Consider the following 26,862-nt stretch of genomic DNA (forward strand, 5'->3'; position numbering starts at 1 on the left):
TACATTTTTAATGGTTAATATGATTTGAAAATTTTTTATAAAAATTGATCAGAAGCTAGTTGAAATTCTCACCATAAATATAAAATATTGATTACAATTGTTTTTCACAGTAAATTGAGATCTGAGCTTCCTAAAAAGCTGTATTATCTAATATCATAATAGGGATGACTAAATACTTAACAACTACTTTCTGAAGACTGGCTTAACAAAAAGTTACTATTTGAAGAAACAGCTTTCCCTTGTTTATATTTACAAGAAAAAGGCTAACATTTTTGCAGAACTCTCATTTTATCATGAAGTGTGGACAGTCAGAAGCAGGTGGCTGTTGGTGGGGTGCAGTGGCTCACACCTGTAATCCTAGCACTTTGGGAGGCCAAGGCAGGCAGATCACTTGAGGTCAGGAGTTCAAGACCAGCCTGGCCAACATGGTGAAACCCCGTCTCTACTAAAAATACAAAAACTAGCTGGGTATGGTGGTGATTGCCTGTGATCCCACCTATTCGGGGAGGCTGAGGCATGAGAATCACTTGAACCCGGGAGGCGGAGGTTCCAGTGAGCTGAGATCGTGCCAGCCTGGGTGATAGAGCAAGACTCCCTCTCAAAAAAAAAAAAAAAAAAAAAAAGGTGGATGCAGTGGTATCAAGAAAAAAGCATTTCAAAACATTTCCACTTTTATTAAAGGTTTTGACAATGAAGATATCACTAAATGTCTTCAAATTCTATTTGTTACAGAATAACCATCTAAATAGGAGACACATGCCATAATACAGCAACCATTTTAGTGTGTAAAATACTTCTGAACTCTTACTATGAAAAGATTTGGCTAAAATACAAAACATCTTTGCAATAAAACTGATAATATAGCTTAAGTAGCTTATAAGATTTCAGAAATGTCTTATGAAAGAAATGAGAATGTTTCCCTGTGCGAGATAAAACTGAACGGTTAAGTTAAGGTGCTATAAACTAGACAAAGCTGGAAAGGCACATCATGTAACTAGAAAAGAACGGCATGTGATGTGGACTTCCTCCATGTCAAACTGACAGGAAAATAGAATATGCTCTTCAGAAGGAAAGGCATGAGAAGATAATTCTTACAAAGATCTCATTGAGATCTTGAAGAGCTTTACAGAGAACATAATCATAAAATGGCTAGAGATCATTTATAGGACATGGTAATGGATTCCTTTGTATTACGATACCTGCCTCAGATATAAACACAAATCAAATATAAACACCCTTGTAAAGCTGTGCTTCTTTCAGCCAAACATTTCTCTGGTACCACAGTCAGCCTCTAGTAGCATTTGGATGCAAAGGTTTAACTGGTGCTGATCTGGACAAGCCACAGCAGAGACTCTGATTTGGAGACTTCATGGACACTCCTGCCAGTGCGCTGCTGCTATTGCTGCTACTTCCAGATGCTGGTAGAACCATTTAGGTCTCTTGCTTTCAGCTGAAGGACTGCATATTTGTAATGGTTTCCTAGTGGCATCTGAAGAAAGATAAATCTCTTTTGGCGAGGACTGAGATTCTGATTTGATGGCAGCCAGAGCAGTCTACCAAAGTCACTAAAGCATTACATCATTACATTTGGATTTAGATTCCTTCTCTTTCTTTTCTACTGGGGATTTTACCTTCATTTCTTTTCTTTTTTTTTTTTTTTTAATTTCTTTAACTTTACTTTTTCTCATAGAGGAGTCTTTGTCATTATCCTCACTCTCACCAAAATCAGAATCATCCTCAGAATCTTCACCAGTTGCCAAGTCTGGTTTGGTGTTATTAGCACTATTGCCATCACTGCCTTCCAGAAAAATTTTCCTCTGTTGTACCGCAGCTTTAGATGCTGCTTTTCTTTTCCCTTGAATACCACCATTGTCTTTCTTAGTAATCTTATCCAAATCTAAATAATCACTGGCTACACTGCAATTAGAGATATGAGGAGACTTACTCACTGTTTCTGTTCTACTATTGCCATGTTTTTCAACTCTTTTATCTTGAGACTTCTGCACATTAGTGGTGACTGTTGAAAGTTCCTTCACTGATAAAGCTAGTGCAACTTCTAAGTCTCTCTGGTAGAGCTTATCATCTAAAGCCATCCTTTTTTTTTTAGGGGTTTTCTCTTCTAGTGGAATTTCTTCTTTCTGGAGATTGTTCAAATTAGGTTTTGGTTTATCTTGTTTTAACTCCTTTGATGTTCTGGATTGCTTGTTTAAAGGTACAGTTGCAGAAACAAAATCATCATCACTGTCAGAGTCGCCAAACTGTGAGTAATTGATTGGTTTCTTACATCTCACAGGCTGCACCATGGTCCCTTTCAGGGCTTGATATTTACACTTCCCAAGTTCTTGTTGGCTGTAGTGGTGGTTTCAGTTCCCACCCAAAACCAGACATTGGCGCTCTCCCTTCACTCTTCATTGTTTCCTTTGCTGTGCAGAAGCCTTTTTTGTTGTTGTTGTTTTTTAATATAATCAGTTGGCTTTAAATATGTGGATTTATTTCTGAATTATCTGTTTTATTCCATTAGTCTATGTGTCTGTCTTATACCAGTACCATGCTGTTTTGGTTACTGTAACCTTGTAATGTATTTTGAAGTCAGGTAGTTTTATTCTTTTTGCTTAAGATTGTTTTGGTTGTTTGGGCTCCTTTTTGGTTTCATATGAATTTTAAGATTGCTTCTTCTATTTCTGTGAAAAAAGACATTGGTATTTTGATAGCCATTGCATTGAAAATGTAGATTGCTTATGGCAGTATGGTCATTTTAATGATGTTAATTCTTATTCTTGAGCATGGGATGTCTTTCCATTTGTTTGTGCCCTCTTTATTTTATCTAGTGTTTTGTAGTTTTTATAGCTATTGTAAAAAGGGAATGCCTTCCTGATTTCTTTCTCAGCTAGTTTGTTTTATTGGTATATAGAAACAGGTTTTGTATGTTGATTTTTTTTTTTAACACTCCCTACTTCACAGGTGGATGCATATTGATTTATGTGTGTTGATTTTGTCCTGCAACTTTACTGAATTTATTTAGCAGAACTAAGTTTTTTGGTGGAGTCTAGGTTTTTCTAGATATAAGATCATATCATCAGCAAAGAGGGACAGTTTGACTTCCTCTTTTCTAATTTGGATGCCTTTTCTTTTTTTCCCTCTTGCCTGATTGGTCTGGCTAGGACTTGCAGTACTATGTTGAATAGGAGTGATTAAAGTGGGCATCCTCGTCTTGTTCCAGTTCCTAGAAGAAAGGGTTTCAACTTTTCCCCATTCAGTATGATGTTAGCTGTTGTCATATATGACCTTTGTTATGTTGAAGTATGTTTCTTTTATGCCTAGTTTGTTAAGAGTTTTTATCACGAAGGGACACTGAATTTTATCAAGTGCTTTTTCTGTGTCTGTTGAGATGAACATATGGTTTTGTCCTTTATTCTGTTGAGGTTATGAATCATATTTGTTGATTTGTGTAACCATCCTTGCCTCTCTGGGATAAATCTCACTTCATTGTGGTGTATTTTTTTTTTTTTTAATGTTGTTGGATTCAGTTTGCCAGTATTTTGAGAATTTTTATCTCTGTGTTCATTAGGGATATTGGCCTGTAGTTTTCTTTCTTTTTTTTTTTAATATTTTTTATTGCATCCTTGTCTGGTTTTGGTGTTAAGGTAATGTTGGCCTTGTAGAATGAGTTGGGGAGAATTGATGTTAGTTCTTCTATGAGTGTTTGGTAGAATTTGGCAGTGAAGCCATCCAGTCCCGGACTTCTGTTTGTTGGGAGACTTTATTACTGATTAAATGTCTTTACTCATTATCAGTCTGTTCAGGTTTCGTATTTCTTCCTGATTCAATCTTGGTAGATTGTATATGTCTATGTCTAGGAATGCATCCATTTCCTCTCAGTTTTCCAGTATGTTAGTGTATCATTGTTTGTAATAGTTTTTAATGTTCTTTTGTATTTCTGTGGAATTAGTTGTAATGTCTCTTTTCATTTTCTGATTTTATTTGGGTCCTCTCTTTTTATGTTGATTAGTCTAGCAAGTGGTTTATTGATTTACCTTTTCAAAAAATCAGCTTTTTGTTGTTCTTTTGTGCTTTTTAAAAAAGTCGTTTCATTTAGTTCTGCTCTGATCTTTATTATTTCTTTCCTTCTACTAATTTGGGGTTTGGTTCTAGTTCCTTAAGGTGCATTGCTAGATTGTTTCTTTAAAATCTTACTACTTTTTTGATGTAGGCATTTGTTGATATAAATTTCCCTCTTTGCCCTGTTTTTGCTGTATCTCATAGATTTTCGGTATGTTGTATTAGATTTTCATTTGTTTCAATAATTTTTTTGATTTCTTCCTTAATGTCTTCCTTGACCCAGTGGTCATTCAGAAGCATGTTGTTTATAACTTCTGTGTATTTATATGGTTTCCAAAGTTCTTCTTAACTCTTTGTGTTTTTTTTTTGTTTTTTTTTTTTGTTTTTTGAGACAGAGTTTTGCTTAGTCACCCAGGCTGGAGTGCAGTGGCAGTATCTCAGCTTACTGCAACCACCGCCTCCTGGGTTCAAGCAGTTCTTGTGCCTCAGCCTCCTGAGTAGCTGGGACTACAGGTGCACACCACCATGCCTGGCTGATTTGTATTTTAGTAAAAACGGGGTTTCAGCATGCTGCCCAGGCTGGTCTGGAGCTCCTGAGCTCAGGCAATCTGCCCACCTCGGCCTCCCAGAGTGCTAAGATTACAGGCGCGAGCTACCCCACCTGGCCTATTATTCTTGATTTCTAGTTTTATTCCATTCTTATCTGAGGAGATACTTGATGCAATTTCAATTTTTAAAAGTTTGTTGACACTTGTTTTGTGTCCTAACATGATCTATCCTGGAGAATGTTCTATATGCTGATGAAAAGAATGTGTTCACAGTGGGGTGCTGGTGCCCACTTTAATCACTCCTATTTAACATAGTACTGCAAGTCGTAACCAGACCAATCAGGCAAGAGGGAAAAAAAGAAAAGGCATCCAAATTAGAAAAGAGGAAGTCAAACTGTCCCGCTTTGCTGATGATATGATCTTATATTTAGAAAAACCTAGACTCCACCAAAAAACTTAGTTCTGCTAAATAAATTCAGTAAAGTTGCAGGACAAAATCAACACACATAAATCAATATGCATCCACCTGTGAAGTAGGGAGTGTTAAGATGTTAGATGAAATGTTCTGTAAATGTCTGTTAGGTCTGTTTGGTCTGATATGCAGTTTAAATCCAGTGTGGCTTTCTTAATTTTTGTATCTACATGATCCATTTAATGCTCACAGTGGGGTGCTGGTGTCCCTAACTATTATCGTAGTGGAATCTATTTCTCCTTACAGATCTAATAATACTTGCTTTATATATCTGGGTGCTACAGTGTTGGGTGCCTTATATGTTTGAAATTGTTATATCCTCCTCCTGAATTTTTCCTTTTACCATTATATAATGACCTTCTTTGTCTCTTTTTACTGTTTTTGACTTAAAGTTTGTTTTGTTTGATACAAGTATAGCTACTTCTAGTCACTGTTGGTTTCTGTTTGCATGGAATATCTTTTTCCATCCCTTAATTTCAGCCTATATGTCTTTACAGGTGAGATGAGTTTATTGTAGGTAGTATATAGTTGGGTCATGCTTTAAAAACATTTTAAAAAATCTATTCAATCAGTATCTATCTTATTTATTTAATTGAGATGGAGTTTTGCTCTTGTTGCCCAGACTGGAGTACAATGGTGCGGTCTTGGCTTACTGCAACCTCTGCCTCCTGGGTTCAAGCGATTCTCCTGCCTCAGCCTCCTGAGTAGCTGGGATTACAGGCACCTGCCACCACGCCTGGCTAATTTTTGTATTTTTAGTGGAGATGGGGTTTCACCGTGTAGGCCAGCCTGGTCTTGAACACCTGACCTCAGGTGATCCACCTGCCTCAGCCTCCCAAAGTGCTGGGATTGTAGGTGAGAGCCACACCGCGCCTGGCCAAATTAGTCTGTATCTTTTAAGTGGAAAGTTTGATCAGTTTACATTCAGAGTTATTGATGTGTGAAGGCTTATTTCTGTCATTTTATTAACTGATTTATGGCTGTTCAGTATATCATCTATTCCCTCTTTGTCTCTTATTAATTATTATTTTGGCTTGGTGGTTTTCTGTAGTTGTGAGTCTCTTCCTTGTTTGTGTTTGGTCTATCAGTGGTTTTTATATTTTTTTGTGTTTTCGTGATGGTAGATAGTGTTCTTTTGCTTCTGGATGTAGGACTTTCTTAAGCATTTCTTCTAGGGCCAGTCTAGTGGTGATATATTCCCTCAGCTTTTGCTTGTTTGTGAAATACTTTATTTCTTACTCATTTATGAAGGATAACTTTGCTGGGTATAGTATCCTTGACTGACAGTTTTTTTTTCATTGAGCACTTTTTTAAAAAAATTATTTTTTTAGACAGTCTCGCTCTGCCACCTAGGCTGGAGTGCAGTGGTGCAGTCTCAGCTCACTGCAGCCTCTGCCTCCTGGGTTCAAGTGATTCTTCTACTTTGGCCTCCTGAATAGCTGGGATTACAGGAATGTATCACCGTGCCCAGCTAATTTTTGTATTTTTACTCTAGAGATAGGGTTTCACTATGTTGGCCAGGCTGGTCTTGAACTCCTGGCCTCAAGTGATCCACCTGCCTCAGCCTCCCAAAGTGCTAGGATTACAGGCGTGAGCCACCGTACCTGGCCTTCTTTCAGCATTTTGAATATATCATTTCATTCTCTACTGGCCTATAAGGTTTCTGCTGAGAATTCCACTGTTAGTTTGATGGGCGTTCCTTTATAAGCGACTAGATGCTTTTCTTGCCATTTTTAGAATTCTGTGTATTTGATTTTTTGACAGTTTGAAGATAATGTGCTGTGAAGAAGACCTTTTTGATTTGTATTTACTGAGAGATCCCTGAACTTGATGTATCTGATGTGTAAATCTGTTGCTAGACTTGGAAAATTTTTACCTATTATTTTATTGAACAGGTTTTCTAACATTTTTGTTTTCTGTTCTCCTGAGACACTGAAAATTTGAATATTTGGTTACTTAATGGTGTTCCATATGTCACACAGGCTTTTCTCATTTTTTTTTTTTTAATTATTACTTTTTGTCTCACTGGCTCATTTCCAAGGGCCTTTCTTAATGTTCTGAGAATCTTTTATCTGCTTAATCTAGTCTGTTGTTGACACTTTCAAATGTAGTTTGTATTTCATTCAGTGAAATCTTCAGTTCTGGAATTCCTGTTTGGTTTTTCCTTTTTTTTTTTTTTTTTTTTTTTCTTTTTGAGATGGAGTCTCGCTCTGTTTCCCAGGCTAGAGTGCTATGGCACGATCTCAGCTAACTGCAACCTTCACCTCCCAGGTTCAAGTGATTCTTCTGCCTCAGCCTCCGAAGTAGCTGGGACTACAGGTGCCTGCCACCACACCTGGTGTGGTGGCAGTTTTTTTGTATTCTTTGCAGAGACAGGGTTTCACCGTGTTAGCCAGTCTTGTCTTGAACTCCTGAGCTCCAGTGATCTGCCTTCCTTGGCCTCCCAAAGTGCTGGGATTGATTACAGGCATCAGCCATTGTGCCCAACCTGGTTTTCCTTTGTGATATCTAGTTTCTTTAGTACATTTCTCCCTCATATCCTGAATTGTTTTTCTGAATTTTTTGTATTGTTTTTCAGAATTCTCTTGTATCTTTTTTTTTTTGAGACAGAGATGGGGTTCTGCCAGGTTGGTCTTGAACTCCTGGCCTCAGGTGATCTGCCTGCCTCAGCCTTCCAAAGTGCTGGGATTACAGACAAGGGTCACAGTGTCTGGCCTCAGAATTCTCTTGTATCTTACTGGGCTTCTTTAAAATCAGTATTTGAGTTATTTTTCTGGGATTTCATAAATTTCTTTTTTTCCCCCCTGAGACAGGGTCTCACTCTGTTGCCCAGGCTGGAGTGCAGTGGTGTGATCATGGCTCAGTGCAGCCTCGACCTCCCTGGGCTCAGGTACCCTCAACCTCAGCTTCTGAGTAGCTGGGACTACAGGTGCATGCCACCACACCTGGTTAATTTTTGTATTTTTTTTAGAGATGGGGTCTCACTATGTTGCCCTGGCTGGTCTTGAACCCCTAGGCTCAAGCAGTCTGCCTGCCTCAGTCTCCCAAAGTGCTAGAATTACAAGTCTGAGCTACTGCACCTGGCCAGATTTTTTTGATTGGGATGTATTGCCCGTGAATTATTGTGGTCTTTTGGAGGTGTCATATTTCCTTGCTTTTTCATGTTTCCTGTGTCCTTACACTGGTATCTGTGCCTCTGGTGTAACAGTTGCTCCTTCTAATTTTTTGAATTTTCTTTCATAGGGGAGGACATTTTCCTGAAGATGTATTTGTGGTGTTGGTTGAATATGGCACTTTGGCTTTGATTCTAGGTATGTGTCATAGTGTAGTCTCTGTGTGTTTTCTTTCAATGTGAGTGGTGTCAGTGGTGTCTGTGATTTCTTAGGTGGCTTAGATTGTGGTTGTTAGTGGAGGCTGTGATAAAGTTTTTTATAAAAGAAAATTTTAACTTTCAATAAAAGAGGTCTCACTCTGTTGCCCAGGCTGGTCTCGAACTCCTGAGCTCAAGTGATCCTCCCGCCTCAGCCTCCCAAAGTGCTAGGATTACAGGTATGAGCCACCATGCCTGGCCTGTGATAAGGTTTTGCTGAGGTCTGGGTTGCCAAGTAGGCCAGCTCTCAGGCCCCAGTGGTGGCACCAGTGGGTTGAAATTGCCTGTCCTTGGGCTTCAGGGCAGTGTATGCTGGCACCAGTGTTAGCAGGTTCAGGTAAGCCAATCTTTGAGCCTCCAGGTGTCTTGCTTGGGTACCAGGAGTGGCACAGGTGAGCCAGGCAGGTTGACAGGTTTTTAAACCTCTGTGCAGTGGGCATGGTGTGGATGATGGCAGTAGCAGTGGTGGGATAACCCTTAGGACCCAAGCTGTCTGTGCTGGTGTAGGCAGTGGCTGTGATGGACTGGACAGGCCAATCCCCCAGGCTTGCAGGTGGCACGTGTGGTTAGTTGCCAGCTGTGGTGGTAGAGGCAGGTTGAATAGGTCCAATCTCAGACCCTGGGAGGAGTGCTTAGGTGCCAACAGTGGTGGTCTATGCTAGGTGATCGCCAGGCCCACGGATTGCATGCTTGGGTACTGAGAGGGATGGAGCCAGGTTGTAGGAGCCTGTCCTTAGGCTCCCCACTGGTACGTGCAGGTACTGGCTGTGGTAGGCAGGGGAGAGTGATCCTCAGACTGCCATCAGAATGCTCTGGTGGCAACAGCAGGGCTTGTGCTGTGGCCTTGTTACCGGGAAGGGTGGGGTTGCTGTCAGTGGGAGCATTCATAGGCAGGTGGCTTGCAGGGTCACATACTTTGCTTGTGCCTTGCTCCTGCTGCTGCAGCAGCTATTGCAGGCAGTGGAATTTTTCCTCAGTGCATGAAAATGCACGGGTCCCCCTCTGCTGCAGTGTAGGGAGACAGTTGCTGCCAGTGGCTGTGGTCTTGGACCCTGTGGAGCAGCTATAGGTGGAGAATGTCAATGGGGTCTCCAGGGATGTGGAGATGCAGGGTCTGTTGGGTTCCCGGGCATGACAAAGTCTGGTGGGGGCTGGGCTCTCAAAATGAAGGTACACTGTACCTGCTTAGGTTTGTGGGACTTAGCGTGAGCTCTCTCTGGAATAATGTTGTTGCATGGTTTCTAGGCACCTCTTTATGTTAGACTCAGGGCCTGCAGCACTTGAGGGCTTCTCCCATGGCTAGGATTGTAAGAGTCTGGTGGGACTGTGGACCAGTGGAGGTCTCTCAGCTCTCCGCTGATCCTAGTTGAGCAGGCTGCCTTGCCTCCTCCTCCTTTCTTGCTTTCAGTGCTTCTCGTCACCACCCTGCTGAATTCCAGTGTTCTCTCTTAGGTGATCTATTTGAAGTGTGATTATCTCCTCACTATTTTGTTCCCTTTTCATGGAAGAGGCAAGTACCAAATGCATGTAGTCAGCCATCTTGAAGTTCCTCCCTTTCCTGTTTTTTTGATGAATTGATAATTGAATACTGTCCATGACTCAGACTGTAACAAAGTGAGAACATAGAATCTTACCTATTGTCCTCATTGCTACAGGTATTATATCCTTATATATGTGGCGTCAGCCTCAGTCCCCAGATCTTTTTGTACCTAATAAGCTAGGAACCGGTAATATCATGGTCAGCAAGAGAGAGAACATCCTTAACCTAATATTTGATCACTTACTCTCTTTGGGAATATTTTTTCAATCTTAGTAGTGATGGTGTTTCTGAAAGTCCAGTAGTTAAAGGTAGAATTGAAAGTGTTTACCATTCAAAAGTACTTCAGTATTTTAGTAAAAACATACATTATAGTAAACAATGATAAATATGATTTTCAGGGAGGAAAAAAAGCATGAGATTCTTTATAATAGCAAAATAGTCTGTTTACTTAGGGTACATAGGTCCACAACCGTATCACTTCGTCATATTAACATTCCTTCACCAGTAACTGCAGGGACCCATATAGTCTTAATAATTAAAGTACTTTTAAATTAGTTTTTAAAAATATTAGAACAGATCATGTATGCCTGGTTTAAATACAAAGGAATGATAGAGGGTTTTAAAAGATAAAGCCTTGTTCAAAAAATGAGGTAAATTTATCTGTAGAATTAGTGGACTAGATGTACAGCTTGCAAAGTGAGGGTGAGGCCACAGTGCCAGCATTTGGATATGGAAACAGGGTTGAGGTGGTTCTGAATTCATGTCCTTATAAGATCATCAGGGCTGAAAGAGTCACACATGAAACTGGAGACCAAATCTGTGGATACTGAGTAAAACAAGAAACAGGGATAGGTTGTCCCACCTGTTAAAGGAGGCGAACTGCGACTGATTACTGCCAATGTGGTGACATCTAACTCCAAAGGAGACTGACAATATATATTTTTTACTGTGGTTGCCATGTCCCTTACTCAAAATTGGTAGCTGTTAGGAAGAAGAGAGAAGATATTAAAAGTAGACAGCTAATGGTTTCTGCATGTGAAGGTACAAAAATTATAAGACCATTACAAGAGAATTTCAGATTCAGTGGGATATATACAGTATAGTGCTGTGGTTTGAATGTGTACCCCAAAGTTAATGTGTTGGAAAGTTGATGCAGTGGTGTTGGGAGGTGGGGCATAATGGGAGGTGTTTGGGTCTTGGGGACACTACACTCATGAATGAATTAATGCTGTTATTTTAGGAATGGGATCCATGACTCTTCCCCCACTCACCCCCAGATATTTGATGCCTTCCTCCTTGTTGTTATGTAGTAGGAAGGCCTTCACCAGATGCTAGTGTCTTGATCTTGAACTTCCCACCCTTCAGAACTATGAGGAAATAAATTTCTGTCCTTTATAAATCACCCAATCTCAGATATTCTGTTATAGCAGCACAAAATGGACTAAGACAGTAAGAGAGAGGCAGAAGTTAGGTAGAATCACAGAGAAGGGAGTCACTGACTACTCAGAGATATCTAGGCAAATGGTGCAAAGAAAATATGTGAATTGGGTCTTAAAAATACGTAGAAGTTTGCTGAGAGGGGAAGGGCATGGTAGACTGAGGACTGAAACACCGTGTGAAAGGAGCTGAAACTCATAATTTGTAAATGCTAAAAACCACGTGTATGATATTCTGTTGAGGTGCCAGGGATACAAAATGAAACAAGGCTGTTTCCTCTAAGAGCTTGCTCTGAGAGACAATTATTTAAACAACCAATTTCAATGGCAGAATGTCGAGTGCTGTAATAATATAAATGTCCCATGTGCACTTGAGAAGAATATGATTTGTGTTGTTGGATAGCGTTCTCTGATACAGCTAATTGGTTTATAGTATTAAGTCCTCTTTCCTCTTTTGTCTGATTATTCTACCCATTATTGAGAGTCAGGTATTGAAGTTTCCAATGATTACTGTAGAACTGTCTTGTTTCTCCCTTAAATTCTGTTAGTTTTTGCTTTATATATTTTGATGGGCTGTCATTACATGTTAAATGTTTATCATAGTATCTTCTTGCTATATTAAACTTTTTATTAATGTATAGTATCCTTCCTTGTCTCTTACACCTTCTTGTTTTATAGTCTATGTTGTCTGATGTTAATACAGCCCACCTCACTTCTCTTACGGTTCCTATGTGCATGGACTAGCCTTTCCCTCCTTACACGTTTTACCTATTTGTGTCTTCGGATCTAAAGTGAGTCTCTTACGGATAGCATATATTTAGAATTTTTTTTCTATTCATCTTGCCAATCTCTGTCTTTTGATTGGAGAGTTTATTTACGTTAGAGTAATTACTGATTAGGGGAGACTGCTGTTATTTTGCTATTTGTTTTCTTTATGCCTTACAGCTTTCTTGTCACTCATTTGCTGCATTACTGTCTTTTGTGCTGAATTTAATAGAATAATTCCATTCTAATTTCCTTTTGTGTCTATTCAGTAGCTACTTTTTGTAGTTACCATGGGGATTACATTTAACATTCTGAAGATAAAACACTCCAATTTAAATTTATACCAGCTTAACTTCAGTAACATAGAGTAACTTCCTGTACAGCTCCATCCCTACCCCCTTTTGGTTATTTTATGCATTTGTCTCTTATGTAGAAAATAAAATGTGTAGTAACAAACTAAAGTTACAATTATTCTAGCTTTTAGATTAATGTTTTTGTTGTGCAGTAAAGTTATGTTTAAAAAATTACAAACCGAATAAACCTCAGAGTTACAAACTAAAGTTACAGTAATACTAGCTTTTATACTTGCCCATGCATTTCCTTTTACTTTATATAGCTTCAAATTACTGTCTAGCATCCTTTCCTTTCAACCTGTTTGACTCCTCTTAGCATTTCTTTATTCCAGTTTTAAATTTAATATTGTTAATTGACAAATCATAATTTTATACTTTTCTGGGGTACAATGGGATGTTCTGACACATGTATACAATGTGAAATGATTAAATCAAGCTAATTAACATATCCATAACCTTGTTTACATATCATTTTCATAACGAGACATTTAAAATGTACTCTTAGTTATTTTGAGATATATAATACATTAATACTGACTGGAATCACTGTGCTGTGCAATAGGCCTCAAAGCTTATTCCTCCTCTCTGAAACTTGATATCCTTTGACCAACACCTTCCCATCCTGGCTTCTCCCCAGTCTCTGGTAAGCATCATTCTACTCTCTACTTCTATGAGTTCAACTTTTTTAGATTCCACATGTATGTGAGACCATGTCTTTCTGTGCCGGCTTATTTAATTTAGCATAAAGTCCTCCAGGTTCATTTATGTTGTTGCAAATGAAAGAATTTCCTTCTTTTTTAAGGCTGAATTTCATTGTGTATATACACCACATTTTTTCTTCATTAATCCATTGATGGACACTTAAGTTGATTCCATATCCTGGCTATTGTGAATAATGCTGCAATGAACATGGGAATATAGATGTCCCTTTGCCATATTGATTTTAGTTCCTTTGGATATATACCCAGAAGTGGGATTGCTGGATCATATGGTTGCTCTAATTTAGTTTTTTGAGGACCCTCCATACTCTTTTTCGTAATGGCTGTACTAATTTAATTTACATCCCCACCAGCAATGTACAAATGTTTGCTTTTCTCTGCATCCTCATCAACCTTTTTATTGTTCTTTTTGATAAAAGCCATGCTAACGGATCTTAGTGTTTTAAATTGCATTTCCCTAATGATTAGTGGTGCTGAGCATTTTCTTATGTATCTGTTGCCATTTTCATGTCTTTTTTTGAGAAATGTTTGTTCAAGTCTTTTGCCTATTCTAAAACCAGGTTGCTTTCTTGCTACCGAATTGTCTGGAGTTCCTTATGTATTTTGGATATTAACCCCTTATCAGTTGTATGGTTTGCAAATATTTTCTCCCATTCTGTGTGCTGTCTCTTCGCTTTGTTAATTGTTTGCTGTGCAGTTGCTTTTGAGTTTGCTCTTTTAGCATTTCTTGCACAGAAGTTCTAGTGGTAATGAATTTCCTTAACTTTTGTTTATTTTGGAAAGTCATAATTTTTCCCTCACTTTTGAAGGAGAGTTTTGCCAGTATAGGATTCTTAGCTGACAGGTTTTTTTTTTTTATTCTCCCCTTTGGTAGTTAATTAGACTATTAGACTATATTAGCCCACTGTGTTTTGGCCTACAGAGCTGCTGATGAGAAATCTGCTTATAATATCATTGAGGATCCCTTATATGTGACAGATTACTCTTACTCCTTTCAAGAGTCTCTGTTTGTTTTTGGATAGATTATAATGTGTCTTGCTGTGCATCTCCTTGTGTTCATGCTACTTGGAGTCTGTTGAGTTTATTGAATATGTATATTTATGTCTTTCATCAAATTTGGGAAGTTTTTAGCCATTATTTTTTCTTTTTTCTTTTTTTTTTGAGACCGAGTCTCGCTCTGTCACCCAGGCTGGAGTGCAGTGGTGTGATCTTGGCTCACTGCAACCTCTGCCTTCCAGGTTCAAGCAATTCTCCTGCCTCAGCCTCCCACGTAGCTGGAACTACAGGCACATGCCACCACGCCTGGCTGATTTTTGTGTTTTTAGTAGAGATGGGGTTTCGCCACGTTTGGCCAGGCTGGTAGCCATTAGTTTTTCAAATAATCTCTTTGCCCCTCTACTTTTGGCATTCCCATAATGTATATGTTCGTTCTCTTGATAGTGTCTGTTTGCCTCTGTTCACTTTTCTTCAGTCTTTTTTTTTTTATGTTGCCCTATCATCACACTTGTTGATTCTTTCTTCTGCCTGCTCAAGTCTTTATTCGAATCCCTGTAGTGAATTTTCCATTTTAGTTATTGCCCTCAGGAGCTCCACAGTTTGTTTTTAGTTTCCTTTGAGATTTTTCCCTCTTTTTTTTTTTTTAAGACAGGGTCTCAGTTTGTCACCCAGGTTGGAGTTTGGCTGTGTGATCACGGTTCATGGGCTCACTGCAGCCTCAAACTCCTGGGCTCAAGCAGTCCCCCTGCTTCAGCTTCCTGAGTAGCTGGAACTACTTGCGCTGCTATGCTTGGCTAATTTTTAAATTTTTTTTGTAGAAGCAGGGTCTTGCTGTTTCCCAAACTGGTCTTGATATCCTGGACTCAAGTGATCCTTCTGCCTCAGCCTCCCAAAATACAAGGATTACAGGTGTGAGCCACTGCACCCAGCCTCCTTTGAGGTTTTCTATCTCTTTACTCATTTTCCTACTTTCTTTGTACATTATTTTCTTGCCTTTCTCTGTGTCTTCTTTTAGTTCTTTGAACACCTTTAAGGTAGCTTTTTAAAAGTCTTTGTCTATTAGGCCCGTCTTCTGATCTTTCTCTGGGAAGGTTTCTGTTGGTTTATTTTTTTTCTTTCATATAGGCCATACTTTCCCATTTCTTTGTATCCCTTTTTGTTGTTGAAAACTGGACATTTAAATCTGCTAATGTGATAACTCTGGAAATCAGATTGTCTCCTTTCCTCAGGATTTGCTGGGTTTTTGTGTGTGCTTGTTTTTCTTTTTGTTTTTAGAGTCTTGCTTTGTCACCCAGGCTGGAGTGCAGTGGCATGATCATGGCTCACTGTAGCCTTGACCTCCTGGGCTCAAAGGATCCTCCTTCCTGAGGAGCTGGGACTGCAAGTGTGCACCACTATGCCTGCCTAATGTTTTATTTTTTGTAGAGACAGGGTCTCATTATGTTGCCCAAGCTTGTCTAGAACTCCTAGGCTCAAGCAGTCCTCCCGCTTTGGCCTCTCAAAGTCTTGGAATTACAAGTTTGAGACACTGCACCCAGCCCTTTTTATTTTTTGATTGTTGTAGGCTATCTCAGATCTTTTCTGAGCCTTTGCCTTTTCCTGGACATGCACAGTGATTTTCTTTTGTTTTGTTTTGTTTTTTGTTTTGTTTTTTTGAGACGGAGTCTCACTCTTTCGCCCAGGCTGGTGGAGTGCAGTGGCGCGATCTCGGCCCACTGCAAGCTCCGCCTTCCAGGTTCACGCCATTCTCCTGCCTCAGCCTCCTGAGTAGCTGGGACTACAGGCGCCCGCCACCGCGCCCAACTAATTTTGTGTATTTTTATTAGAGACGGGGTTTCACCGTGTTAGCCAGGATGGTCTCGATCTCCTGACCTTGTGATCCTGGCCTCCCAAAGTGCTGGGATTACAGGTGTGAGCCACCACGCCCAGCCGCACAGTGATTTTCTGAATTCCCCATTTGTATGGTTGCTTCTGAATGTCCTAGTCCTTTAATGTCTGGCTTCCAAAAAGGGAGAAAGAGAAAAATGAAGAAATAAAAATAAAAGGCCCTGGTCTTTTAAATCCCCTTTAGCCTGACTGCAGGGAGCAGTGGCCTCTAGCTATTGGGAGGGAGGTGAAACAATAGCTGCCTGCTTCTGTGTCTGTATCTCAGTGATCAGAAAGCGCAATTAGCTGTCAGAGCATAGATACCTGATAGTTGGAGGACAGGTCTTATTGCCCGAAAGCTGTGGAACACATGCGTGTCTGCCTGGAGATTGGGGAATGGGTAGTCACTGCTGAACTAAGAGCTGAAATTGACTAAAAGTAACAGCAGTTTATTTCCAGGCCCTTTCCCTGGAACTTGCAAGCCTTAGAATGTGCTCCAGAGTTCCAAAATACTTAAATAAGACAGATTATACTAGTACAATTGTTGTCTAGGTGGAGAGAAGATTCTGTTGCTTCCTACTCTGCTTTCTCCCCAGAATCCTCTAATAATGTTTTTTAAAGGTTTCATTAGAGTTAGAAGAGTTCTTTTTCTCCTTAATTTTGAGGAACTCAAGAATAGTAAGTTGATTATAACTCCAAGAAAATCCATTGGAGACCTTTTATTTAGCTTTTATCTTCAGTTAGCAAACATTTATAGAAGGAATTTGTGTTTCAGATCTTTTTTGCACCCTAATGTGACAACTAATGTGACAACTTCTGGCTTCCAGCCAGAAGATATTGGGACTTGAAATTGGGAGATCGCTTGCTATGGTTTGAATGTTCTCTCCAAATCTCATGTTGAAATTTGATCCCCATGTTGGAAGTGGGGCCTAATGGGAGGTGTTTGGGTCGTGGGAGTGGATCCCTCATAATATATTACTGCCATCCCTCTTGAGTAAATGAGTTCTCACTATATTAGTTCCTGTGGGAGCCAGTTAAAAAGAGCCTGACACCTCCCCATTCTCTCTCTCGCTTCATCTCTCGTCATGTGATCTGTGTACATGCTGGCTTCTCTTTGCCATCTTTCATGGGTGGAAGCATACTGAGGTCCTCACCAGATGAAGATGCCCAATCTTGAACTTTCTAGCCATGAGAATTTTGAGCCAAATAAGCCTTTTTTCTTTATAGATTAGCCTCAGGCATTCCTTTGTAGCAACACAGACAGACTAATACGTACCTTAAGGAGGCTTCATCAAGTAGATCGCATTACTACTAAGGGGTAGTAGTAGTGAGAATGGAGATACATGGATTCATTTGAGTCCTATTGAGAAGATAAAAGGGACATGATTTGGTCTGTAGGGGGTTGACGTAGTAGCATTAATTAATCCAGACAACTGGATTTATGGTGGTATTTTTCTTGAATTATAGGTCACAGAAGCACAAAGTATTGTAGGGAAAGGTGTATGAAGATGTGCCTATGCAATAATATTGTAGAAGTTGCAAAGTTCTTTTATACCCAGGATTTTTAAGTAAGAATGTACGGAGTGTACTGGTTCCCTGTAACTCCAGTAGGTCTTATGGCATGCATAGGCCAAAATGATAATGGGAGGCATGATAAACTTTAATAGGGCTGTATTAGTCTGCTCTCACGTTGCTATAAATAACTACTTGAGACTGGGTAATTTATAAAGAAAAGAGGTTTAAAAGGTTCACAGTTTCCTCAGGCTGTATAGGAAGCATGACCAGAGCAGAAGGAAGAGAGTGAAGGTGAAGGTGCCAAACACTTTTGCTTTTGTTTTTTTTTTTTTTTGAGGTGGAGTCTCACTCCGTCATCCAGGCTGGAGTGCAGTGGGGCCATCTTGGCTCACTGCAACCTCCACCTCCCAGGTTCAAGCAATTCTCCTGTCTCAGCCTCCCGAGTAGCTGGGATTACAGGTGTGCATCACCACGCCTGGCTAACTTTTGTATTATTAGTAGAGACAGGGTTTCACCACGTTGGCCATGCTGGTCTTGAACTCCTGAGCCCGGGTGATCTGCCCACCTCGGCCTCCTAAAGTGCTGGGATTACAGGTGGGAGCCACTGGGCCTGGCCTAGCCAAACACTTTTAAACAACCAGGTCTCATGAGAATTCATCATGGAACAACAGCTATCACAGAACAAGAAGGGGGGAAATCTGTCCCCATGATCCAGTCACCTCGCAGTCACCTCCAGTCACCTGGAGATTACAATTCGACATGAGATTTGGGTGGATACACAAATCCAAACTGTATCAAGGGCTAAGTGGTAGAGTCCTAAAACCATTTTGTGATTAAAAATGACATAAGCTCATGGAAGGCATGAGGGGGAATTGGAATTAAGTGCAGCAATTAATATGAAAAATTCTCAAATGTTATGATTAGTCATAAGTTAAATATGTCTGATATTTCAGGTTAACACAGGTTTTATGTATGTGAACTCACTCAAGAGGGATGGCAGTAATGTATTCATGAGGTATCCACTCCCACAACCCAAACACCTCCCATTAGGCCCCATTTCCAACATGGGGATCAAATTTCAACATGAGATTTGGAGAGAACCTTCAAGTAAGCATATTCAGGTTTTATGAATATGCTTACTAGAAGAGATGACACAATCTAAACCTTATTAATAATGTAAGCATGGGGAAATTATAGTCAGTGTTCTCTGTGTTAGTTTGTGTATGTTGTTTTGGAAATATGTATAACTTGGAGTGACACTGAAATATAATAATTAGATTAGAAGGGTAAGGATCAGAATGAGGGTTTAGTGTAATGAAAAACTTAGAAAATAAAACTGAGTTTGTTTAGTTCAAAAAATTGAAATTGTAATTTTGATACTCAATAAAAGAGACTTTTTTATATTTTCCAGTTCAATTCCCTTATTTTGTAGATAAGGAAATGGAGTTTCTGAGAGGTTGGTATGACAGGCCCTGAGTGATGACTAATGGCAGAGCAGTGGCTACAACCCAAGTGTGTGGCTAGGAGGGAAATTGAATATATTATAAGCATATTTTGCTTATAGGGGCAGCCAAACAGGGCTGAAAACTAGGGTAAGATAAACAAGTTGCCTAAGGTGAAATATTGTACATTTGTAATTTATCAAATGTATTCATATGTAATATGTAAACATAGTATAAAATGTGGAGCATTGGTTCAGTTTATGTGAGAACAATGTGGCATGTTCTGTGTCAAGCTTGTCCATCCTGTGGGCTGCATGCGGCCCAGGACAGCTTTGAATGTGGCCCAACACAAATTTGTAAACGTTCTTAAAACATTATGAGCTTTTTTTTTTTTTTTTGCTTAATCAGCTATCGTTAGTGTATTTTATGTGTGGCCTGAGACAATTCTTCTTCCAGTATGATCCAGGGAAACCGAAAGATTGGACACCTCTGTCTATGTTAAGCCTCATAGATCTTTCTCAGGCCTGGCCTGGTTCCTGTTCTCATTTTTTCCTTGAATCAGATCTCAGAGACTATATTTTACTTTGCATCTTTAAAGTTGTTTTAACCTTCACAATCCTTTGGGGGTTTTTCTCCAGCTTTTGAAAAACTGGAGAATCTAGACCATCTTCCTAGTGCCTTCCACCTTATAGCCCATGTAACCAAATATGAAAGCAATTTAGAGATAATAGTGAAAGGGAAATAAAGGATAGCTCATATCTTACACTTTTCCTGTCATGCCTCTGGTTTCTAGTTTGTGACTCCCAATTTACTTTTGAGGGTCAAGTTACCTAGGTCAGTTCTCTCTCCTTAGGTAAAGGTCACGTTTCTTTATTTATAACAGTTCTTTCCCACAGCACTTACGAGTTAGAGGTGGTTTAGGTTGAGTAAAATCTCTGCTTCCATGTCTCAGGAAGATAATTCCCAGAACCTTCACAATGGATGACAAATACATCAGTAAGCTCTCACCAAATATTAGTGCTTCCCTTTTTGGCATCACCCTTTGTGAGGAGAATAAGACCAGAATCCATAGTCTCTATCTTACAACCAGTGGGTGTAAATTTCTTGTGTTGCTTCTCTGGATCTGTCCTGTTTTATACCTGACACCTGGCCTGTCCCCAGGATCATTATTCTTTTTGTTCTTTACACCCTTAGAGTTCAAGGCAGGCCGTTTGTTTTTATATTACATTTAAAAGTAAATTGTTTATGTGGAGCATTCTGGGAGCTTAGAGTTTGTAAAGTGAAAAGATGGGTGGTTTTATTGATCCAGCAAGAGTTGGCTAAATGTATAGCTAGGTTTCTTCTGATATTCTTTATAGATACATATCTAAATAATATATACATATTATCTCTTAGTTCATTTCTATTAAGATAAATGAAGATACAGTCAGCCCTCCACATCTCTGGGTTCTGCATCCACAGATTCAACCAACCACAGGTAAAAAATATTCTGGAAAAAAAAATACACTAATTAAAATATACAAACAAAAAACCCAATACAGTGAAACAACTATTCACATTTTATTATATTAGGTATTACAAGTAATCTAGAGATGACTTAACGTATACAGGAGGTTGGTTGTGCATAGGTTATGTACAAGTACTAGGCCATTTTCATGTAAGAGACTTGAGCATCTCTGGATTTTGGTATTGGGGAGGAGGAAACTGGCACTGATTTCCCTTAGATTAACCTTATCCAACCTGTGGCCTGTGGGCTGCATGCAGCCCAGGATGGCTTTGAATGCAGCCCAACACAAATTCATAAACGTTCTTAAAACATGATGAGATTTTTTGGTGATTATTTTAAGCTCATCAGCTATCGTTAGTTTAGTGTATTTTATGTGTGGCCCAAGACAATTCTTCCGTTGTGGCCCAGGAAAGCCAAAAGATTGGACACTCCTGCCTTAGATACTGAGGGCCAACTGTATTCATTCATGTAACCTTTCTTGGCCTCATTGTCTTGATAAAGTGATATATATTCAGTGTTTTCACTAATGACCGTGTAACCATGTGAGTATTGTTCATTACTGGCTCACCTCCTATGATTAAATTTATTTTCTTGTTTAACTTAGTTTTTCTTGAAATTTATAAAGTTCTCATTAAATAAATGATGGTTCGTCCGTACAATGGACTACTCAGCACTAAAAAGGAGTGAGCTACTGATTTACACAACACCACAAATGAAACAAATGCATTATGTTAACTGGAAAAGCCAGACTCAGCGTCTGCATAAAACATTCTGGAAAAGGCAAAACTACATAGGGACAGAAAATAGATCAATAGTTGTCACAGATTAATGGTTGGGGATGGGTTTGAATACAAAGCATAAAGCAATTTTTTTTTTCTTGAGGGGGAGTGATAGAACTGTTCTTATTTTCTTATTTAGATTGTGGCAGTGATTACATAACTCTTAAATGTTTGTCAAATTTTATTCACAACAAACAGTGAAAATCTTACTGTATGTAAAATAAACAGCAAAAAAATATATGGCCCTATTTTTATCCATCTATTATGTATCATTCCTCAATATATATTGACAGTTTTGTAGATCTTACAAATACTGACAATGTAATTGAATTTCATGTAGCCTCTGGAATCTCTAGTGAAAAGGGAAATTAACATCCTAGTATTATGAAAATAGTTTTGGCTCCGTAGACCCCTTAAGAGATCCACTTTAGTAACCCTTTCTTAGAGAACTGCTAATGTAAATACATGAATAATGCTAGACAAAACACCTGAAAACATGTTCTTTCCCAAACTACTTTTATAAATTCTATAGGTATAGCTATATATTAATGACACAAAGTTTGTCAAATCATTTAATCAGTCATATTGTGTATAATTTGTAAACTCTGAGGAAGGGTACTGTTTGCTGTGTATATAGGTCATGATAAATATGACCTTTTTTGGCAAGTCAGTAGTTATACCCTAAGGAAAATGTAAGGAACCAGCTAGCAATAAAATAAAATTCTAAAGGGAAATCTCTTGTTCAGTTTTAGATTCTGTTGTACTTTAACACATAACTTGACAATTTCCTGCTTCTGATAAGAATCAGCTAAGTAACAATACCCAAGTGACTAAGTCCGGAAGTTTGGTTGGGGTACAGATCTCACAGTAAACAATGAAGGGGGAGAAAGTCCCCAATTAACTAACTTGGATATGCTGTAAGTAATGCAAAAAGACAAGGCAATTCATAAGATGATTTTATTCTCTTCAGCTTTTTAAACCCTAGTATCTCATCAAGTAATTTTAATTGGTAAATACTCTTACTAATGAAACAACTAATGAAACACCCACCACTGGGAAAACAAAAAATTACAGGCTAGTCAGAAATAAAGGCTACTTAAAAATTAAGTTTTTCTTCTTTTTTTCTAAAATATTGTAGGTCAAATAAAATTCCATCTAATTCTGTCCACTTTTGGAAATATCACTTTGAAATCATCCCCAATATGAGAAGGCACAAAATAATGACAAAGGCAAAAGTGCTGTGCATAGCACAATTCATTCATTTATTCACTCAACAAATGTTTATTGAGTAGTTAGTGGAGACTAGGAGACAGAGCAAAGGAATGAGAATAAAGAAAGATAAGCAAAAAGTTTGCTCTTCAAAAACCTCAACTATAATTCTGTTTCTTTGACAAACTTATAAATATCTTAGGTATATAAGACATTACTGTCTATATGATTATTTTGTTAGGCATTACAAAATATTACTTATTACCCCTCTGAACTATAATAAACTGATCCAAGATCAGTATCATCATCCTATAATCTGAAGATTATTACATTTTATCTAAAGAAAGAAGCCATTATGTGACTACAAATGTAAGAGCAATAATCTTGCTAAATTATGAGCAATTAGATATAAACCACCAATTATGGAAACATGTAACATAATGAATTTATTGTCATAATTAACACAGCAAACATGTAAGTACATTAATTGATCTAAGTCTTATATACTATATGGGAATTAAACATAAATGGCCTTATAGTTGATTGTAATCATATTTTTAAATTTCTAAAAAATTGTGGTAAAAACAAATGTTATGAACTGAATTTTGTCCCTTCAAAAATTCACACATTGAAGTCCTAACCCCCAGTAGTTCATAATGTGACTATATTTGGATATAGTGTCTTTAAAGAGGTAACTGAGGTAAAATGAGGTCGTTAAGATGGACCTTAATCCATTATGACTCCTCTTCCTGGTTCACCTGGCTAGAAATATTGGCATTAAGTACATTCACATTGTTGTACAACCATCTATTTCCAGAATAATCTTCATCTTGCAAAACTTAAACTCTGTACCCATTAAACAGTAACTCCCCTGTATATAGATAGCCAAACTACCAGTCATGTATGAGAGAACGAAATCACTTTCAGATATGCATTCTAAAAAATTTAATTCCAATATATTTTTAACTCAGGAAACAACTAGAGGACGTGCTCCAGCAAAATGAAGGGTAAAGCAAGAAAAAGTAAGACATAGGATCTAGGAAGCGGAGGAACTGTGGGCAGTAGTTCCAATATTGGTTTCATTTTCTAAACTTTTGCTGTGGTATTTGCATCTTTGCTTTATGCAGGGATGTGTGGGGCTTGAGTGGTGTTTATATTGTACTTCATTTCTTAGTGCCTTTGTGATGCTTCTTTGGATATTCTATGCATGTCCAATTTGGGAGAGCCCAGTACTTGTGTTGGTCCATAACTAGAATTATAGATGTCGAAGATAAACTGGACACTAGTTAAAATGGTAAGGACAGATTTTATTCAGTAACTATTGCAGTAGGGAAGAGTGTCCAGTGTGAACTCAACTCACTTTTGCCAAAACAAAAGGGGAAGGGACTTTTTTAAAGGTTGAGTATGCTAAGGGAAAGATACTGCTAAGGGAAAGAAAGATGGTTTTTTTGTTTTGTTTTTGTTTTTGTTTTGAGACGGAGTCTGTCTCTGTCACCAGGCTGGAGTGCAGTGGCGTGATCTCACTCCCTGCAGTCTTCGCCTCCCAGACTCAAGCAATTCCCCTGCCTCAGTCTCCTGAGTAGCTGGGACTACAGGCACGCACCACCACGCCCAGCTAATTTTTTTGTATTTTAGTAGAGACGGGGTTTCACCATGTTGGCCAGGATGGTCTTAATCTCCTGACCTCGTGATCTGCCTGCCTCGGCCTCCCAAAGTGCTGGGATTACAGGCGTGAGCCACCGCGCCCGGCCACTGAGTGGTTTTTAAGGGCAATAGGTGGTCCATGTGAGTAGGCCATCTGGGTTTGTTATTGGCATTTATCTGGAAGAGAAACAAACTTATTATTTATGACAGGAGGTGGTGGTACAAATTAGGCCCACCAATGTTTGGCCCTTACCCTCTCGCCAGGGACTGGGAACAAAAGTGAAAGTTATCTTTTTGATTGTTTGCATTCCAAAGAGGTAGTTCTCAGGTCCTTGGGAAGATAGTTCTTGATGGTAGAAGATTTAAGTCACAAAGGGACAGAGAAAGGATTTATAATTTCAAGCTTTCTAAGGTAACTGCTCTAAATGGGGGTTCAGGTGACCATCTGCCTATCACCAGGTTTTGGCTGGAACAAACAGTAAATTCTGGCCGTGTGGAGCCTTTTCAGGTAAGGAACTTGATGGAGTTGGAGTCATTATTCTAGGATATGGGGAAAAGATATGAACAAGCACTTTACACAGAAAAACAAATGTAAATGTCCCTTAAATATGGGAAAAGAAATCACTGTAATAAGAGAAATACAAATTACAACTCTGAAATACTATTTCTCCCCTATTAGATTGGCAAAAATCCAAAAGATTGACAACATAGTTTGTTGGCAAGGCTGTGGGGAAATAATCACTGATATATTGTTAGGAGTTTTTAAAAATAGTTTATGAATACAGAATTTAGCAATATCTCACAAAATTATACAAACTTTAGCTGTAACTCAACATTCTTCTATGATTCCAACCCAAAGGTACACTAACAGAAAATCAAAATGACACATGTATGAGGCTGTTCATTGCAGCACTATTTAATCCCAGAAAATTACAAACAACCCATTGACCATCAGTAAGGTCTAGTTGAAGAAAGTGCTACTTACATAATGATGATGCACTCTGCAATTGTTAGAAGTAGTAGATGTATTAGTAAAGGAAGTCTCATATGCTGCTGTGGAATGATCTTAAGGATAGATTGTTAAACCGAAAATGAAAAGATTCAGGCAATATAGTCTATGCCTATGTGTATGTGTGTGTGTGCGCGCCTGTGTGCATGTGTGTGTGTATGTTTTGTTGTGGGGGTAGATAAAAATTAGAATTTTCAATTTTCTTATATATTTTTCTTGAATACTTTCCTTAAATTATTTAAAAAAAAATAGAAACATAAACCAAAACAAATAAATAGCTGTCCAGGCCGGGCGCGGTGGCTCACGCCTGTAATCCCAGCACTTTGGGAGGCCGAGGCAGGCGGATCACGAGGTCAGGAGATCGAAACCATCCTGGCTAACACAGTGAAACCCCGTCTCTACTAAAAATACAAAAAAATTAGCTGGGCATGGTGGCGGGCACCTGTAGTCCCGGCTACTCAGGAGGCTGAGGTAGGAGAATGCCATGAACCTGGGAGGCGGAGCTTGCAGTGAGCCAAGGTCGCTCCACTGCACTCCAGCCTGGGTGACAGTGCAGTGCGAGACTCCGTCTCAAATAAATAAATAAATAAATAAATAAATGGCTGTCCAGTGGGGTGGATGGGAGAGGGGAGAGAAAAGAGAAGGTATGGAAGAAGACCTCTCTAAATGTTTTAAATATGTTTGATATTTAAGCATATTTAATGTTTAAACATTCATATAAACAATATCAAACATAATGTTCAAACATGTTTGATATTTAAACATCTACCTTGCTTGATAGTTTAGCTTTTAGAACCATCCAAATGTTTTACATAATTATGAAACAATTACATTTTAAAAAGGGAAAATAAAGTGATCTTCAAAAAATGAAAAGAAGTGAGCCTAACTCTACATCCAGTTGGTGTCATAACCACACAGAAGTATATATTCTACCTTTTCTGTAAGGTTTTATGTTTTAGGGTAATAGAACAATAAGCAAAATTTTCCTTTGAGAATAATCACAGTTTCTGAAAGCAGGTAGAGCTAGCACATCATCATTTTTGAAATAGTTGATCTAGGCAGTGATCATCAGTGGCAGGTAAAACCATTGGGTAGAGGTTTGATGGGGGAACTTTATAATAATGGATAAATCAGTTCAGTGCTACAAATCTACCATTCAGTCTTAACATCACAGAAAATTGTTCAGGCAGACATAATGTGCCTCCTAATAAATGGCAATAACAAGTACACAAGAATACTTAACGAATTATTCTTGCAACAATGACAAAACAACCTAGAAAAAGTAAAGCCTCTAGAAATAATTACCAGTTTATAGGAGATAGGGGGGATAGAGGAACACCATGAAAATATACACTAGCCAAATTCACGATGTGGGAAATGCTACAGGACAAGTGAAGCCAGCTTCTTAAATAAATGACATAGAGTCGGGAAAGAGAACAGTGTCAGAGACTTAAAACATGTTAGCTTAAGTGCAATATATCGACTTAGTTTGGATCCCAGTTCACACCAACTGTAAGAATGTTTAAAAAAATACACTTAGCAAAAATTGAATATTAGCATTAGATGAAATAAGTGTTGCAGGAGTTCTTAATAAAGAAACACCTTTTCAAAATGAGCTTTTGAAAATATACTG

General features: G+C 38.7%; 2 protein-coding genes across 8 annotated transcripts in view; one reads left to right on the top strand and one right to left on the bottom strand.

Moving 5' to 3' along the window:
- NCK1 (NCK adaptor protein 1) overlaps positions 1-26,862 on the top strand; it is an 86,989-nt gene that overhangs the window by 35,640 nt on the left and 24,487 nt on the right. The window lies entirely within an intron of this gene.
- LOC129397448 (RAD51-associated protein 1-like) lies at positions 1,008-9,966 on the bottom strand. Its single transcript, XM_063602580.1, has one exon. It carries the CDS (start codon positions 2,301-2,303, stop codon positions 1,566-1,568), a length of 738 nt encoding a protein of 245 aa, XP_063458650.1. The 5' UTR covers positions 2,304-9,966; the 3' UTR covers positions 1,008-1,565.

This window comes from Pan paniscus, chromosome 2 (genome assembly GCF_029289425.2).
Source record: "Pan paniscus chromosome 2, NHGRI_mPanPan1-v2.0_pri, whole genome shotgun sequence".
Taxonomy (NCBI): Eukaryota; Metazoa; Chordata; class Mammalia; order Primates; family Hominidae; genus Pan; species Pan paniscus.

Coding starts and splice junctions, on each gene's coding strand:
- LOC129397448 (XM_063602580.1), bottom strand. CDS start 2,303: ATGGTGCAGCCTGTGAGATGTAAGAAACCAATCAATTACTCACAGTTT.